We start from the raw sequence: 18,096 nt of genomic DNA on the forward strand, positions 1-18,096 counted from the left end.
CCCACCTCCCTGTACAATGCCCATAACCCTCCATCTTCTTCTCATCCATATACCTGTCCAACCTTTTCTTAAATAATACAATTGACTCCGCCGCCACTATTTCTCCCGGAAGCTCATTCCACACGGCCACCACTCTCTGAGTAAAGAAGTTCCCCCTCATGTTACCTCTAAACCTTTGCCCCTTAATTCTTAACTCATGTCCTCTTGTTTTAATCTTTCCTCCTCTTAACGGAAATAGTCTATCCACATCCACTCTGTCTATCCCTTTCATAATCTTAAATACTTCTATCAAATCCCCTCTCAACCTTCTACGCTCCAAAGAATAAAGACCTAATCTGTCCAATCTCTCCCTATACTCTAGATGCTTAAACCCAGGTAACATTCTGGTAAACCTTCTCTGCACTCTCTCCACTCTGTTTATATCCTTCCTATAATTAGGCGACCAGAACTGCACACAGAACTCCAAATTAGGCCGCACCAACATCTTATACAGTCTCAACATCACCTCCCAACTCCTATATTCCATGCAATGATTGATAAAGGCCAGCATACTGTAAGGTAAAACATCATGAGATGGGAATGTGTAGGGAGTTACCCTGTACAGGGCAGTAACAAGAAGGGGAGGTGTCCTTGTACTCCTGTTAGGTAAAACATCATGAGATGGGACCGGAGAAGGAGTCACCCAGTACTAAGGAGTAACAGAATGCATCCTTGTACTTACAAGATAAGAGAGACATTGATGGATTGAGAGGCAGGAAGCTAGCAGGGAAAGGATAGCAACAGTTTTAGTCATTGGACAAGTAATGATATGATGATGTTCTAAGCATGTATCCAAGGGTATAAAAAATCACCATTTTGCTGATAACGGCAGAATGCATTCTCCGACTAACTTTGTTAGTCGCAAGTGTTACAATCCGGTAATAAAGAACAAAGAACCCTGATTTCGACTCAGCCTGGTGTTTGTCTCACTCATTCATGAACAAAGCAGACCTAACAATACTAAAAGCCTTCTTCACCACCCTATTCACGTGAGTTTCTACCTTCAGGGAACGATGTACCGTCACTCCTAAATCTTTCTGCTCTTCTGTATTCATCAATGCTCTCCCATTTACCACGTATGTCCCGTTCTGATTCTTCTTACCAAAATGAAGCACCTCACACTTATCAGCATTAAATTCCATCTGCCATTTTTAAGCCCACTTTTCTAAGCAGCCCAAATCCCTCTGCAATCCTTGAAAACCTTCTTCATTATCCACTATTCCACCTATCTTAGTATCGTCTGCATATTTACTAATCCAATTTAACATCCCATCATCTAGATCATTAATGTATATAACGAACAACAATGGGCCCAATACAGATCCTTGAGGCACACCACTGGTCACCGGCCTCCAACCTGACAGACAATTATCCACTACCACTCTCTGGCCTCTCCCTTTCAGCCAATGTTCAATCCATTTGACTATCTCAAAATTTATACCTAAAGACTGCACCTTCTTAACTAACCTTCCATGTGGTACCTTATCGAAGGCCTTACTGAAGTCCATATAGACAACATCCACTGCCCTACCCTCATCCACATTCCTAGTCACCTCTTCAAAAAATTCAATCAGATTGGTCAAACATGACCTTCCTCCCACAAATCCATGTTGAGTGCTCCTGATCAGACCCTGTCTATCCAGATGTTTATAAGTACTATGTCTAAGATTTTTCTCCATTAATTTACCTACCACAGACGTCAAACTTACAGGCCAATAGTTGCCAGGCTTCCTCCTTGAACCCTTTTTAAATAACGGAACCACATGCGCAATGCGCCAATCCTCCGGCATTATCCCCATATCTAATGACATTTGGAAAATTACCGCCAGAGCCTCTGCTATTTCCTCCTTCACTTCTCTCAATTCCTGGGGAAGATCCCGTCTGGTCCTGGAGACTTATCCACCTTTATATTCTTCAAAAGCCCTAAAACTACATCTTTTGTAATCTCTATATTCCCCATATTTACCCAATTTGCTTTTTTTATCTCACATCTCCCAATATCCTTCTCCTTAGTGAATACCGAAGAAAAGAAGCTGTTCAATATCTCCCCCATTTCTCTCGGCTCCACACAGTTTTCCGCTCTGATTCTCTAAGGGACCAATTTTGTCTCTAGCTTTCCTTTTACCATTAACATATTTGTAGAACTCTTTTGGATTAGTTTTCACCCTGCTTCCCATAGTTTCCTTGTACCTTCTTTTATCTTTCCTAATTCCTCTCTTAAGATTCCTCTTACATTCAATGTATGTTTCAAACATCCCCTTAACTCCATGCTTCTTATATCTAATGTATGCCTCCCTTTTTCTTCGAACCAAGTTTCCAATATTCCTTGAAAACCACGGCTCTCTCAAACCTTTTGCCCCTCCTTTTAACCTAACAGGAACATAAAGCTTTTACACTCTCAAAATCTGATCTTTAAAAGACTTCCATCTCTCTACCACATCCTGCCCATAAAACAAATTGTCCCAATCCACACCCTGCAAGTCCTTTCGCATCTCCTCAAATCTAGCTTTTCCCCAATCAAAAACCTCAACCCTTGGCCCTGACTTCTCTCTTTCCATAATGACATTGAAGCTGATGGCATTATGATCACTGGACCCGAAGTGCTTGCCAACACTAATCTCCGTCACTTGACCCATCCCATTTGCCAACAGTAGATCTAACACTGCTCCTTCTCTGGTTGGCACCTCTACATATTGTTGTAAAAAACTATCTTGCACACATTTCACAAACTCTAACCCATCCAGTCCGTTCACAGAATGTGTTTCCCAATCTATATGTGGAAAATTAAAATCTCCCATAATTACCTTCCTCCAAAAAAATTAAATAAATTGAAATCTGAATTATCCAATTTATGTTTTCGATGCGGTCAAGATAGAGTGACCCTTTTGCATTCGACCTGGTCATGCCCTAAGGTGAGATCCTTCTGGGAAGATTTGGGGAAATCTCCTGGAACAAATTACCGAAATTCAATACCCTCAGGTGCCAGAATTGTTTTTACTGGGGAAATTAGCAGAGATAAGACCTAAAAGCAAGGCTGTTGAATTAGCAATTGAAGTTTGTTAAACTCGCTTTAGCAGTGGGCAGGAAATGCATAGCCATTACTTGGAAATCTAATTCTGAACTGAGTCTGACCTGCTGGAAGTCAGAAATGCACAGTTGTGTTCCTGTGGAGATTACTTACAACCTCAGAAATTGTTGCAATGTAGCTGTGCCCTACTCGAAAGAAGACACACACACATAGTGTAGTCAGGTTAAGCTCTGAGTTTTATTAGGACTCAGGCCCCACTGTGATCACGTGTTGCTTCTTCCTTCTTTGTACATCAACATGCTACTCGGTTCTGGTATTTTATTATCTATATCTGCGATGTTTCTTTCATTTTGTTTGTTTTCTTGATTGAAAATTTTAAAATTAAAAAGGTGTGGGCCAGTGAGGGTGAGGGCCAGTGGGGGTGTGTGGCAGTGAGGGCTAGTGAGGGTGTGGGGGAGTGAGGGTGTGGGGGAGTGAGGGTGTGGGGGAGTGAGGGTGTGGGGGAGTGAGGGTGTGGGGGAGTGAGGGTGTGGGGGAGTGAGGGTGTGGGGGAGTGAGGGTGTGGGGGAGTGAGGGTGTGGGGGAGTGAGGGTGTGGGGGAGTGAGGGTGTGGGGGAGTGAGGGTGTGGGGGAGTGAGGGTGTGGGGGAGTGAGGGTGTGGGGGAGAGAGGGTGTGGGGGAGTGAGGGTGTGGGGGAGTGAAGGTGTGGGGGAGTGAGGGTGTGGGGGAGTGAGGGTGTGGGGCAGTGAGGGTGTGGGGGAGTGAGGGTGTGGGGGAGTGAGGGTGTGGGGCAGTGACGTTGTGGATCAATGATGATGTTGGTGAGGGTGAGGGTCAGTAAGGGTGTGGGACAATGAGGATGTGAGACATCGAGGGTATGGGTGTGGGTCAGGACCCGAGGGTGCCACCCATTTGGTCTGGGAGACTTATCCACCTGAGACCAATCAGCTTTCTGAGCACATTTTCCCTTGAAATAGTAACTGCACTCATTTCCCTTCCCTTACTCTTCGACATCCAGCCCACGGCTAGTGTCCTCCACAGTGAAGACTGATGCCAAATACTCATTTAGTTCCTCTGCTGTCTCCTTCTCTCTCATTATTATTTCTCCAGCGTCATTTTATAGTGGTCCGATATCTACTCTCACCTCCCTTTTATCCTACTTTCGCCTACTTTCACACTTCATCTTTTCCCTCCTTAAGAGTTTTTTTTATTTCCCTTCTGTAAGTTTTTAAAATCTCCCCAGTCCTCCCTCTTCCCACAAATTTTTGCTTCCTTGTCTGCCCTCTCTTTTGCTATTACATTGCTTTTGACTTCCCTCATCAGCCGCAGTTGTGACATTTTCCCATTCAACTATTTCCTCTTTTTTGTGATGTAAATTGTGGATCAATTAGCTTAAGGTCAATGAGTTGGTGGATCAGTGAATGAGTTTGTGGGTCAGTGAGTTTCGGGATCAGACCTTTGATCAGTGAATGAGTTTGTGGGACAGTGAGTTTAGGAATGAGTTTGTGGGTGAGCCTGTGGGTCAGACAGGGATTAGCCCAGTTCTCATCCGAGATGGCCCAAGAGAGGCTGAGGCGCCAAGATAGCAGGTGCGTGCACAGGGCTGTGTGCAGCTGGGCACAACCTTGACTATCAATCTGCGTGTTCAGAAGGAGGATGGGGAATGGCACAGAGGGCGGGTGCACCCTGTCAGTCCACAGGTAAACCAGTGGATAGGGAGTCAGTACCTTGGGATCATTCTGATTGATGATGACAGCCAGCACCAGCCCATCTGGGGAGAATGCGATCAGGAGGGCTCCTCTTGATTTCACCGGTTGACAGGCAGGAATCAGGCCTCCGAGAACGTGGGTCTGTGTCGTCCATTGCACACTGAAGGGGACTGCGCTAGAAAGGAAGTCAGGCATAAAGCTCAGAGCACACTTATGCACACTACAAATACACATGAAAACACACACTGCACACACACTTGAACACATTTATGCACATATGAACATGCACTGCATACACAAATGAGCACACTGCACACACAAACTGTGATAGAGTATATAGAAATGTTTTTGGAAGATAAATTGGGTAAGGTTTGTTAGAGTCGGTCACATACAAACACTTTAAAACAGATTTTATTTAAAATACTGGAAATCTTCCCCATGCTAGACATATTGGCTCCACAGCTTTTGCAAGAGCTTTGAAGAATGCTCAAGAGACTTCACTAATGGATTGTTGTTTACCAAAGGCAACAGATGAAAGAGAATGCTGGAGCCACAGATTGTCTGGAAAAGAACTTGTTGTTCTAAGAGGGTCATGTGGTTTTGCAAGCAGAGAGAGTCAAACAGGCTTTCTCTCAGAGCGAGAGAGAGACAGAGATCAGTTCTGCAGTGTTACAGCCAGCAGCAGCAGCTGGGACTGGAACAGGACAAGCTGACAAGCTTGTGGAAAAACCCATTTGGTAGATGGCCTGGTCAAAGCCCTTGTGGTTCATTCAAGAGGAGAGGACTGGCTGCCTAATGTTTCACTTGGAATAATGGAAACAAAAAGGAACTCTGTGGTGACCTGAAAGAAAGAGGTTATCATCTGGAGAACCCTGATGGGGCAAGTTTCGTCAGCAAGACACTGACGTGACTGATGGAAGTACATCAGTTGTGGATGTCCTGGAACAACACATCTCTCTCTCTGAAAACTGACAAGAACCTTCCTGAGCGGTAACCATTTACCTTTGAAGCACCAAAGCCTGGTGAACTTTATACATGTTAAATTCGGTGCACAGTATAAGAATTGTCTGCAACCAGTGAACTTGGAGGAATGAGAAGTGAGATTGGACTGTGAACCAAAGAACTTTTCTGAACTTACACACACATTATAAACATGTGTGCTTAGAATTAGAAGGGGGTTAAGTTAAGTTAGTTAAGTTAATAGTGATAAGTTAAAGTGTGATTCATGTTTAAAGATCATTAAAAGCAACTTTTGTTTAAGTGATCATTTGTCTTGGTGAATATCTATTGCTACTGGGTTTATGGTCCTTTGGGCTTGTAACACATTACACACAAGTGAACACACACATTGCACATGCATATGAACACAAACTGATGCTGCACACACGTGAACACATTTATATACAAGTTAACACACTGATAGGGAGCATCCATCTCACATTAATATTTATCCAAACTAACATGCATCCGCAGCAGACATAGATAGACATGACAGTATACACTTGAGAACACCAAGTAATGAGAAGAATGATACCTGATGCAGCAGTCCACCTGTTCAAACCACTTCACTTCCAACGTGGTCAAGACCACAGCATCTCTGGAGATAAAGGCAAAGGAACAAAGGCAGCAGTTGCCCAGCATCTGCACACAAATACACTGATGGTCAATGTTTGGACTGGAGCTCAGGTTGCCAATGGTTTAAACAAAGCTATCCCCACTCCTCCTGTGTGCTGGTGTGTCCTCCCTCCCTTATCCACCTATTACCTCCTGCGTGTGGGTCTAAGCTCCTCCCCCCACCATTTGGTTCAGGCCCCTGCCAACATTTTGCCCATACTTTGATGAAGAGCTCAAGCCCGAAACATTGGTTCTGCATCGTTATCTTTGGTGCATAAAGTAACACTGACCTCCTGAGTTTCTCCAGCTTTGTGTTTTTAATTAAAGGAACCTTCTACCTTGAACCTTGCTATCATCTCATGAGTAGTCACTGAGCTGGAATGTGAATGCTTTGCGTCCCCTCACAGATGCCACCCGACTGATCAGTACTTGTTTATGTTCACCTTTCCACCTTCCACGATTTTTCAACATACAAGATTCCTTTATTGTCAGTTAATAGTATCGAACATGTAATATTACACAAAATTACCTTCTCCTGCCATAATGCATTCATGTCACCCGGCACCCCTTACAGAAAGAGAAGCAAAAGAGAGTCCCTTCAGAGTCACCAGCCCTCCCGCAGCCTCTGCAGCCGCAAAGACTCCAGTTCACCCTCAGTTCACGTGAGCATATAGGGCAAGTTTTCCAACTAGTGGGAAAACAGAGAACTGATCAGAACTTTCTGTGCATGACTTCCAGACAAAGTGGTGCTGTGCAGCTTAGCCCAGAGTGGAATTATACTGCACACACATGAACACTTACACACTTAATGTTGGCCAGGAGATCATTGCCTTGATTTATGTTTAACCTTTATTTTGCCATGAAGTCCCCAATGCACAAATTAATTTTCTGTGAGAGCTTCACCCTCCACGATCAAAGAAAACATTTGGTCATTGTCACATGGTATCGAACAGGCCCTTGGGTCTCGACTGCTGTGACGGCCAACTACACTAAAACCACGTCCAGCCTTCTCTGCACATCCAGATTCTTTCCATACATCAGAGCCTCTGCATTACCCACCCCGTCAGGCAGGGCGATACAGTTTCCAAACTCACACTGGGGGAAAAAAGTTACCTGAAGCTCTGCCCCTATATGTCACCTTGTGATTATAGACATCTCCAGTGAGGGGAAAGGTTTCTCCACATCATAATTTTGGGTTCCAGCCTGTCAGTTTCCTATTTACTCAGGAACCTCACCTCTGAAGCAGAGATAGGACAGGACAACATACCCTCTGAACCATTTCCCCCACCACCTCAAATACAACCACATACCCTGTGAACCATCTCCCCCACATACCCTCTGAACCATCTCCCCCACCACCTCAAATACAACCACATACCATCTGAACCATCTCCCCCACCACCTCAAATACAACCACATACCCTCTGAACCATCTCCCCCACCACCTCAAATACAACCACATACCCTGTGAACCATCTCCCCCACATACACTCTGAACCATCTCCCCCACCACCTCAAATACAACCACATACCATCTGAACCATCTCCCCCACCACCTCAAATACAACCACATACCCTCTGAACCATCTCCCCCACCACCTCAAATACAACCACATACCCTGTGAACCATCTCCCCCACATACACTCTGAACCATCTCCCCCACCACCTCAAATACAACCACATACCCTATGAACCATCTCCCCCACCACCTCAAATACAACCACATACCCTCTGAACCATCTCCCCCAGCACCTCAAATACAACCACATACCCTCTGAACCATCTCCCCCACCACCTCAAATACAACCACATACCCTGTGAACCATTTCCCCCACATACCCTCTGAACCATCTCCCCCACCACCTCAAATACAACCACATACCCTGTGAACCATCTCCCCCACCACCTCAAATACAACCACATACCCTCTGAACCGTCTCCCCCACCACCTCAAATAAAACCACATACCCTCTGAACCATCTCCCCCACCACCTCAAATACAACCACATACCCTCTGAACCATCTCCCCCACATACCCTCTGAACCATCTCCCCCACCACCTGAAATACAACCACATACCCTCTGAACCATCTCCCCCACCACCTCAAATACAACCACATACCCTCTGAACCATCTCCCCCACCACCTGAAATACAACCACATACCCTGTGAACCATTTCCCCCACATACCCTCTGAACCATCTCCCCCACCACCTCAAATACAACCACATACCCTGTGAACCATCTCCCCCACCACCTCAAATACAACCACATACCCTCTGAACCGTCTCCCCCACCACCTCAAATAAAACCACATACCCTCTGAACCATCTCCCCCACCACCTCAAATACAACCACATACCCTCTGAACCATCTCCCCCACATACCCTCTGAACCATCTCCCCCACCACCTGAAATACAACCACATACCCTCTGAACCATCTCCCCCACCACCTCAAATACAACCACATACCATCTGAACCATCTCCCCCACCACCACAAATACAACCACATACCCTCTGAACCATCTCACCCACCACCTCAAATACAACCACATACCCTGTGAACCATCTCCCCCACATACCCTCTGAACCATCTCCCCCACCACCTCAAATACAACCACATACCGTGTGAACCATCTCCCCCACCACCTCAAATACAACCACATACCCTCTGAACCATCTCCCCCAGCACCTCAAATACAACCACATACCCTCTGAACCATCTCCCCCACCACCTCAAATACAACCACAAACCCTGTGAACCATTTCCCCCACATACCCTCTGAACCATCTCCCCCACCACCTCAAATACAACCACATACCCTGTGAACCATCTCCCCCACCACCTCAAATACAACCATATACCCTCTGAACCGTCTCCCCCACCACCTCAAATAAAACCACATACCCTCTGAACCATCTCCCCCACCACCTCAAATACAACCACATACCCTGTGAACCATCTCCCCCACATACCCTCTGAACCATCTCCCCCACCACCTGAAATACAACCACATACCCTCTGAACCATCTCCCCCACCACCTCAAATACAACCACATACCCTCTGAACCATCTCCCCCACCACCTCAAATACAACCACATACCCCCTGAACCATCTCCCCCACCACCTCAAATACAACCACATATCCTCTGAACCATCTCCCCCACCACCTCAAATACAACCACATACCCTGTGAACCATCTCCCCCACCACCTCAAATACAACCACATACCCTGTGAACCATCTCCCCCACCACCTCAAATACAACCACATACCCTCTGAACCATCTCCCCCACCACCTCAAATACAACCACATGCCCTCTGAACCATCTCCCCCACCACCTCAAATACAACCACATACCCTCTGAACCATCTGCCCCACCACCTCAAATACAACCACATGCCCTCTGAACCATCTCCCCCACCACCTCAAATACAACCACATGTCCTCTGAACCATCTCCCCCACCACCTCAAATACAACCACATACCCTCTGAACCATCACCCCCACCAACTCAAATACAACCACATACCCTCTGAACCATCTCCCCCACCACCTCAAATACAACCACATGCCCTCTGAACCATCTCCCCCACCACCTCAAATACAACCACATACCCTGTGAACCATCTCCCCCACATACCCTCTGAACCATCTTCCCCACCACCTCAAATACAACCACATACCCTCTGAACCATCTCCCCCACCACCTCAAATACAACCACATACCCTCTGAACCATCTCCCCCACCACCTCAAATACAACCACATACCATCTGAACCATCTCCCCCACCACCTCAAATTCAACCACATACCCTCTGAACCATCTCCCCCACCACCTCAAATACAACCACATACCCTGTGAACCATCTCCCCCACATACACTCTGAACCATCTCCCCCACCACCTCAAATACAACCACATACCCTGTGAACCATCTCCCCCACCACCTCAAATACAACCACATACCCTCTGAACCATCTCCCCCAGCACCTCAAATACAACCACATACCCTCTGAACCATCTCCCCCACCACCTCAAATACAACCACATACCCTGTGAACCATTTCCCCCACATACCCTCTGAACCATCTCACCCACCACCTCAAATACAACCACATACCCTGTGAACCATCTCCCCCACCACCTCAAATACAACCACATACCCTCTGAACCGTCTCCCCCACCACCTCAAATAAAACCACATACCCTCTGAACCATCTCCCCCACCACCTCAAATACAACCACATACCCTCTGAACCATCTCCCCCACATACCCTCTGAACCATCTCCCCCACCACCTGAAATACAACCACATACCCTCTGAACCATCTCCCCCACCACCTCAAATACAACCACATACCATCTGAACCATCTCCCCCACCACCTCAAATACAACCACATACCCTCTGAACCATCTCCCTCACCACCTCAAATACAACCACATACCCTGTGAACCATCTCCCCCACATACCCTCTGAACCATCTCCCCCACCACCTCAAATACAACCACATACCGTGTGAACCATCTCCCCCACCACCTCAAATACAACCACATACCCTCTGAACCATCTCCCCCAGCACCTCAAATACAACCACATACCCTCTGAACCATCTCCCCCACCACCTCAAATACAACCACAAACCCTGTGAACCATTTCCCCCACATACCCTCTGAACCATCTCCCCCACCACCTCAAATACAACCACATACCCTGTGAACCATCTCCCCCACCACCTCAAATACAACCACATACCCTCTGAACCGTCTCACCCACCACCTCAAATAAAACCACATACCCTCTGAACCATCTCCCCCACCACCTCAAATACAACCACATACCCTCTGAACCATCTCCCCCACCACCTGAAATACAACCACATACCCTCTGAACCATCTCCCCCACCACCTCAAATACAACCACATACCCTCTGAACCATCTCCCCCACCACCTCAAATACAACCACATACCCCCTGAACCATCTCCCCCACCACCTCAAATACAACCACATACCCTCTGAACCATCTCCCCCACCACCTCAAATACAACCACATACCCTGTGAACCATCTCCCCCACCACCTCAAATACAACCACATACCCTGTGAACCATCTCCCCCACCACCTCAAATTCAACCACATACCCTCTGAACCATCTCCTCCACCACCTCAAATACAACCACATGCCCTCTGAACCATCTCCCCCACCACCTCAAATACAACCACATACCCTCTGAACCATCTGCCCCACCACCTCAAATACAACCACATGCCCTCTGAACCATCTCCCCCACCACCTCAAATACAACCACATGTCCTCTGAACCATCTCCCCCACCACCTCAAATACAACCACATACCCTCTGAACCATCACCCCCACCAACTCAAATACAACCACATACCCTCTGAACCATCTCCCCCACCACCTCAAATACAACCACATGCCCTCTGAACCATCTCCCCCACCACCTCAAATACAACCACATACCCTGTGAACCATCTCCCCCACATACCCTCTGAACCATCTTCCCCACCACCTCAAATACAACCACATACCCTCTGAACCATCTCCCCCACCTCCTCAAATACAACCACATACCCTCTGAACCATCTCCCCCACCACCTCAAATACAACCACATGCCCTCTGAACCATCTCCCCCACCACCTCAAATACAACCACATGCCCTCTGATCTATCTCCCCCACCACCTCAAATACAACCACATACCCTCTGAACCATCTCCCCCACCACCTCAAATTTCACCACATACCCTCTGAACCATCTCCCCCACCACCTCAAATACAACCACATACCCTCTGAACCATCTCCCCCACCACCTCAAATACAACCACATGCCCTCTGAACCATCTCCCCCACCACCTCAAATACAACCACATGTCCTCTGAACCATCTCCCCCACCACCTCAAATACAACCACATACCCTCTGAACCATCTCCCCCACCACCTCAAATACAACCACATACCCTCTGAACCATCTCCCCCACCACCTCAAATACAACCACATGCCCTCTGAACCATCTCCCCCACCACCTCAAATACAACCACATACCCTGTGAACCATCTCCCCCACCACCTCAAATACAACCACATACCCTCTGAACCATCTCCCCCACCACCTCAAATACAACCACATGCCCTCTGAACCATCTCCCCCACCACCTCAAATACAACCACATGCCCTCTGAACCATCTCCCCCACCACCTCAAATACAACCACATGTCCTCTGAACCATCTCCCCCACCACCTCAAATACAACCACATACCCTGTGAACCATCTCCCCCACCACCTCAAATACAACCACATACCCTCTGAACCATCTCCCCCACCACCTCAAATACAACCACATACCCTCTGAACCATCTCCCCCACCACCTCAAATACAACCACATACCCTCTGAACCATCTCCCCCACCACCTCAAATACAACCACATACCCTCTGAACCATCTCCCCCACCACCTCAAATACAACCACATGCCCTCTGAACCATCTCCCCCACCACCTCAAATACAACCACATACCCTGTGAACCATCTCCCCCACCACCTCAAATACAACGACATGCCCTCTGAACCATCTCCCCACCACCTCAAATACAACCACATACCCTCTGAACCATCTCCCCCACCACCTCAAATACAACCACATACCCTCTGAACCATCTCCCCCACCACCTCAAATACAACCACATGCCCTCTGAACCATCTCCCCCACCACCTCAAATACAACCACATGCCCTCTGAACCATCTCCCCCACCACCTCAAATACAACCACATGCCCTCTGAACCATCTCCCCCACCACCTCAAATACAACCACATGCCCTCTGAACCATCTCCCCCACCACCTCAAATACAACCACATACCCTCTGAACCATCTCCCCCACCACCTCAAATACAACCACATACCCTCTGAACCATCTCCCCCACCACCTCAAATACAACCACATGCCCTCTGAACCATCTCCCCCACCACCTCAAATACAACCACATGCTCTCTGAACCATCTCCCCCACCACCTCAAATACAACCACATGCCCTCTGAACCATCTCCCCCACCACCTCAAATACAACCACATGCCCTCTGAACCATCTCCCCCACCACCTCAAATACAACCACATACCCTGTGAACCATCTCCCCCACCACCTCAAATACAACCACATGCCCTCTGAACCATCTCCCCCACCACCTCAAATACAACCACATGCCCTCTGAACCATCTCCCCCACCACCTCAAATACAACCACATGCCCTCTGAACCATCTCCCCCACCACCTCAAATACAACCACATGCCCTCTGAACCATCTCCCCCACCACCTCAAATACAACCGCATGCCCTCTGAACCATCTCCCCCACCACCTCAAATACAACCACATACCCTCTGAACCATCTCCCCCACCACCTCAAATACAACCACATACCCCCTGAACCATCTCCCCCACCACCTCAAATACAACCACATGCCCTCTGAACCATCTCCCCCACCACCTCAAATACAACCACATGCTCTCTGAACCATCTCCCCCACCACCTCAAATACAACCACATGTCCTCTGAACCATCTCCCCCACCACCTCAAATACAACCACATGCCCTCTGAACCATCTCCCCCTCCACCTCAAATACAACCACATGCCCTCTGAACCATCTCCCCCACCACCTCAAATACAACCACATACCCTCTGAACCATCTCCCCCACCACCTCAAATACAACCACATACCCTCTGAACCATCTCCCCCACCACCTCAAATACAACCACATACCCTCTGAACCATCTCCCCCACCACCTCAAATACAACCACATACCCTCTGAACCATCTCCCCCACCACCTCAAATACAACCACATACCCTCTGAACCATCTCCCCCACCACCTCAAATACAACCACATACCATCTGAACCATCTCCCCCACCACCTCAAATACAACCACATACCCTCTGAACCATCTCCCCCACCACCTCAAATACAACCACATACCCTCTGAACCATCTCCCCCACATACCCTCTGAACCATCTCCCCCACCACCTCGACTGCTTTGCCTCTGAGTTTCTGCAGTCCAGAACATCCCCGAACGCTGCTGCTGACCTCCATTGCATTAGTGCTGGACCAAAAGACATAGGAACAGAAGCAGACCATTTGGCCCATCCAGTTCCTTCCATCCTGAGTTGATCCCTTCTCCCACTCAGCCCCATTGCCCGGCCTTCTCCCCATAACCTTGACACCCTGACTATTCAGATATCCATCAATTTTTATCTTAAATGCACCCAAAGACTTGGCCAAACTGACCCAAACATCTCATTCAGAGAGCAGCATTCCCTCTGTTCAGCAAGCAGAGTGGCCACTTGGGGTTCAGAATCTCTGGAGTCCTGATCAAAACCTCCCTGATCCTTCCTGAAAGGAGTGTGGAGCTGTATCCTGAAGGACGCCCATTGTTACAGAGTTCTGTGCTGTGTATAGGTGTGTGGTTTTGTGTTGGAAAATGACAGTTTGCCTTAGAGAACCAAGGTGAAGGTGGACTGCTGAGAAAGTGGGAGACGGACTAGGCATGTGCAGAAAATGATCTAAAAGTTTCTGGACTTGGATGACAAATCACCACTGGGTGTGGCTGTGGAGCGGAAGGAGGCCCAAAACATGAGTCATGGTCTGGGAGCAGTTTAGAATGTTGGGCATTTTAGAAGGGAGGAACATTCCGAAGGCAGGCGGAAGGATCCGGACCAAGCCTTGGTTCCTCTCTCTGCAAGCAACACAAGACCACTTCAAATTTTTTGCGCTCTCTCTCTTTTTCTCTCAAAGATCTTTTGGCTTCATTTCACCAAACAAATTGAATTTTGTTAATGATCTTTGCTTCGGATAAGATCGAAAATTTGTGAGTCTTGTGTGTTTTTCCGTGGGCTGGTTGGAAATATAACTTAGACTTTAATTACATATGTTATATTTAGGCTGGGGAATTTATTAGTTTTACACTGTTATAGAAATTTACATAGAAACCAGTGGGCATTGTCATAAAAGGGGGGATTTTGAATAGAAGTTTGAAGGTGAATTTTTGTTAGTAAAGTAATTGTTCATCTTTACCCCTGTGTGATATGCCTTCTTTGTGGTTGCTGGTTTGATCTTGTAACACCATGGTCTCCTTACACGGAGGTGTGCCATTCTTCACCAACCCCTCTGTGATAAATGCAACAGATGTGGATTGCATGGACTTCAGGCAGAACTGAGAGTGCCCCAAAAGCTTAGAGCCATGGAACAAGACCATAAAACATAGGTTATTCAACCCAATGAGTCTGTTCCACCATTTAATCATGAGCTTATCTATTCTCCCACCTAGCCCCGCTGCCCGGCCTTCTCCCTATAACCTTTGATGCCCTGGCTAATCAAGAACAAATCAATCTCTGCCTTAAATACACCTAATAACCTGGCCTCCACAACAGTATGTGGCAACAAGTTCCACCACCCTCTAAGCAGATCCTCTTCAACCCTGAAGTTGTGCACTCTTGATCTAGACTCTCCCACCACGGGAAACAACCTTTATAGATCTACTCTGCCCAATTCTTTCAACAATACTGAGCAAAATGACAAGGATTGCCAATAGGAGACCGAGGGTGATGGGAGAGGGCTGCTATTTTGACCAGATGCCTGTGACAATGGGTATTCCACAGGGATCAGTGCTGGAAGACTTGGTGTTTGGAATGTATGTGAATGTTTTGGGTCTGGACGTGGGAGTCATGATCATCAAGTCCGCAGATGACAGGAATTGATGGAGTTGAGAGTGTGGAAGGTGGTTCAATGGTAAAACTGATACATTGGTGAGATGGACTGAGAAATGGCAGATGGAGGGTTACCCTGATTTTATTTAATTTAGACATATAGCACAATAACAGGCCCTTCCAGCCCATGAGCCTATGTCACCCAATTACACCCAATTGACCTATAACTTCCCTACTTTTCTTTTGAAGGGTGAGAGGAAACTGGAGCACCCAGAGAAAACCCAGGCAGACATAGGGAGAACGTACAAACTCCTTACACTCAGCATGGGATAAATGTGAGATAATGTATTTTGGGAGCACTGGTGAGACTTGGACATACAGCACGAATGGTTGGGTCCCAGGGAGTATTGAGGAAGAGAAGAACATTGGCGTACAAGTTCAATGATAATGTGGTTAGAAAAGTATCTGGAATGCTGCCTTTCACTGATCGGGGCACTGAATACAAGAGTAGAAAAGGAATATGGACCTCAGCTTGAGTACTGTGTACAGTTCTGGTCACCATGCTGTCCGAAAGATGTTACAGAGTTATGTTGCAACTGTACAGGGTACAAGTGAGAATGCTTCTGGAGTACTGTGTGCAGTTCTGGTCTCCTGACTTGAGAAAGGATGTATTTTGAAGGCGGTGTAGAGGAGGTTCACCAGGTTAATTCCAGAGAAGAGAGGGTTAGCCTATTTTGAGAGATTGAGTTGTCTGGGATTGTACTCACTGGAATTTAGAAGAATGAGAAGGGATCTAATAGAAATGTATAAAATTATGAAAGGCACGGATAATACAAAGGTACGTAAGTTATTTCAATTGGTGAGGGAAACCAGAACTTGGGGACATCGCCTCAAGATTCAGGGCAGTAAATTTAGGACGGAGATTAGAAGGAACTGCTTTACCCAGAGGGTGGTGAATCTATGGAATTTACTGCCCAGTGAAGCAGTGGAGGCGACCTCAGTAAATATATTTAAGACAAGGGTGGATAGATTTTTACATCGTAGGGGAATTAAGGGATCTGGAGAAAAGGCAGGGAGGTTGAGATGAGGGTCTCATCGGATCAGCCATGATCTCATTAAATGGCGTAGGAGACTCGATGGGCTGGATGGCCTACTCTTGCTCATAGAACACCATAGCACAGAAAACAGGCCATTCTAGTCTGTGCCTAAAACATCATACCACTAGTCCCACTGACCTGAACCTTTTCCATAACCCTCCAGTCCTCTCCCATCCATGTATCTATCCAATTTATTTTTAAAACTTGAGTGAGTCAGATGGCAGCTCTATCCACACTCCCACCACTCTCTGAGTGAAAAGGTTCCCCCCTAAACCTTTCACCCTAAAGCCATGTCCTCTTGTATTTATCTCTCCTAATTTAAATGCAAAGAGTCTACTCTCATTTACTCTGTTTATCCCCCTCATAATTTTGTAAATCTCCATCCTCATTCTTCTACACTCCAAGGAATAAAGTCCTAACCTGTTTAATCTTTCCCTGTAACTCAACTCCTGAAGAACCGGCAGCATCCTAGTAAATCTCTCTGCCCTCTTTCAGTCTTATTGATATCCTTCCTGTAGTTCGGGGAGCAGAACTGCACATAATCCTCCAAATGTGGCCTCACCAATGTATTATACAACCTGACCATAACATCCCAGCTCCTGAATTCAATACTCCTATTTCTTGTGTTCTTATGAGAAGATTCAAAGGAGATTCACCACAATATGCCTTGGATGAGGAGAGACTGAGTCGGTTGTTCCTGGTGTAGAGAGGGTAAGATATTGAAGTATATGGAGTTTGAGGAGATTGGGTTGGTCACCAAAGACTCTAGCAAATTTCTACAAATGTACTGTGGAGAGCATTCCAACTAGTTTCATCACTGCCTGGCACGGAGGCGCTAATGCACAGGACAATTTTTAAAAAACTGCAGA

General features: G+C 47.0%; 1 protein-coding gene across 1 annotated transcript in view; it reads right to left on the bottom strand.

Moving 5' to 3' along the window:
- Positions 1–18,096, bottom strand: part of cplane1 (ciliogenesis and planar polarity effector 1) — a 248,313-nt gene that overhangs the window by 181,694 nt on the left and 48,523 nt on the right. Inside the window, exons 6-7 of the mRNA XM_069915448.1 lie at positions 6,311–6,417; positions 4,795–4,951 (exon numbers count right to left, since the gene is read on the bottom strand). Of these exons, the coding sequence (XP_069771549.1) occupies positions 4,795–4,951; positions 6,311–6,417 (264 nt within the window). The remainder of the gene's footprint in view (positions 1–4,794; positions 4,952–6,310; positions 6,418–18,096) is intronic.

This window comes from Narcine bancroftii, chromosome 1, assembly GCF_036971445.1.
Source record: "Narcine bancroftii isolate sNarBan1 chromosome 1, sNarBan1.hap1, whole genome shotgun sequence".
In the NCBI taxonomy this organism is placed as follows: domain Eukaryota; kingdom Metazoa; phylum Chordata; class Chondrichthyes; order Torpediniformes; family Narcinidae; genus Narcine; species Narcine bancroftii.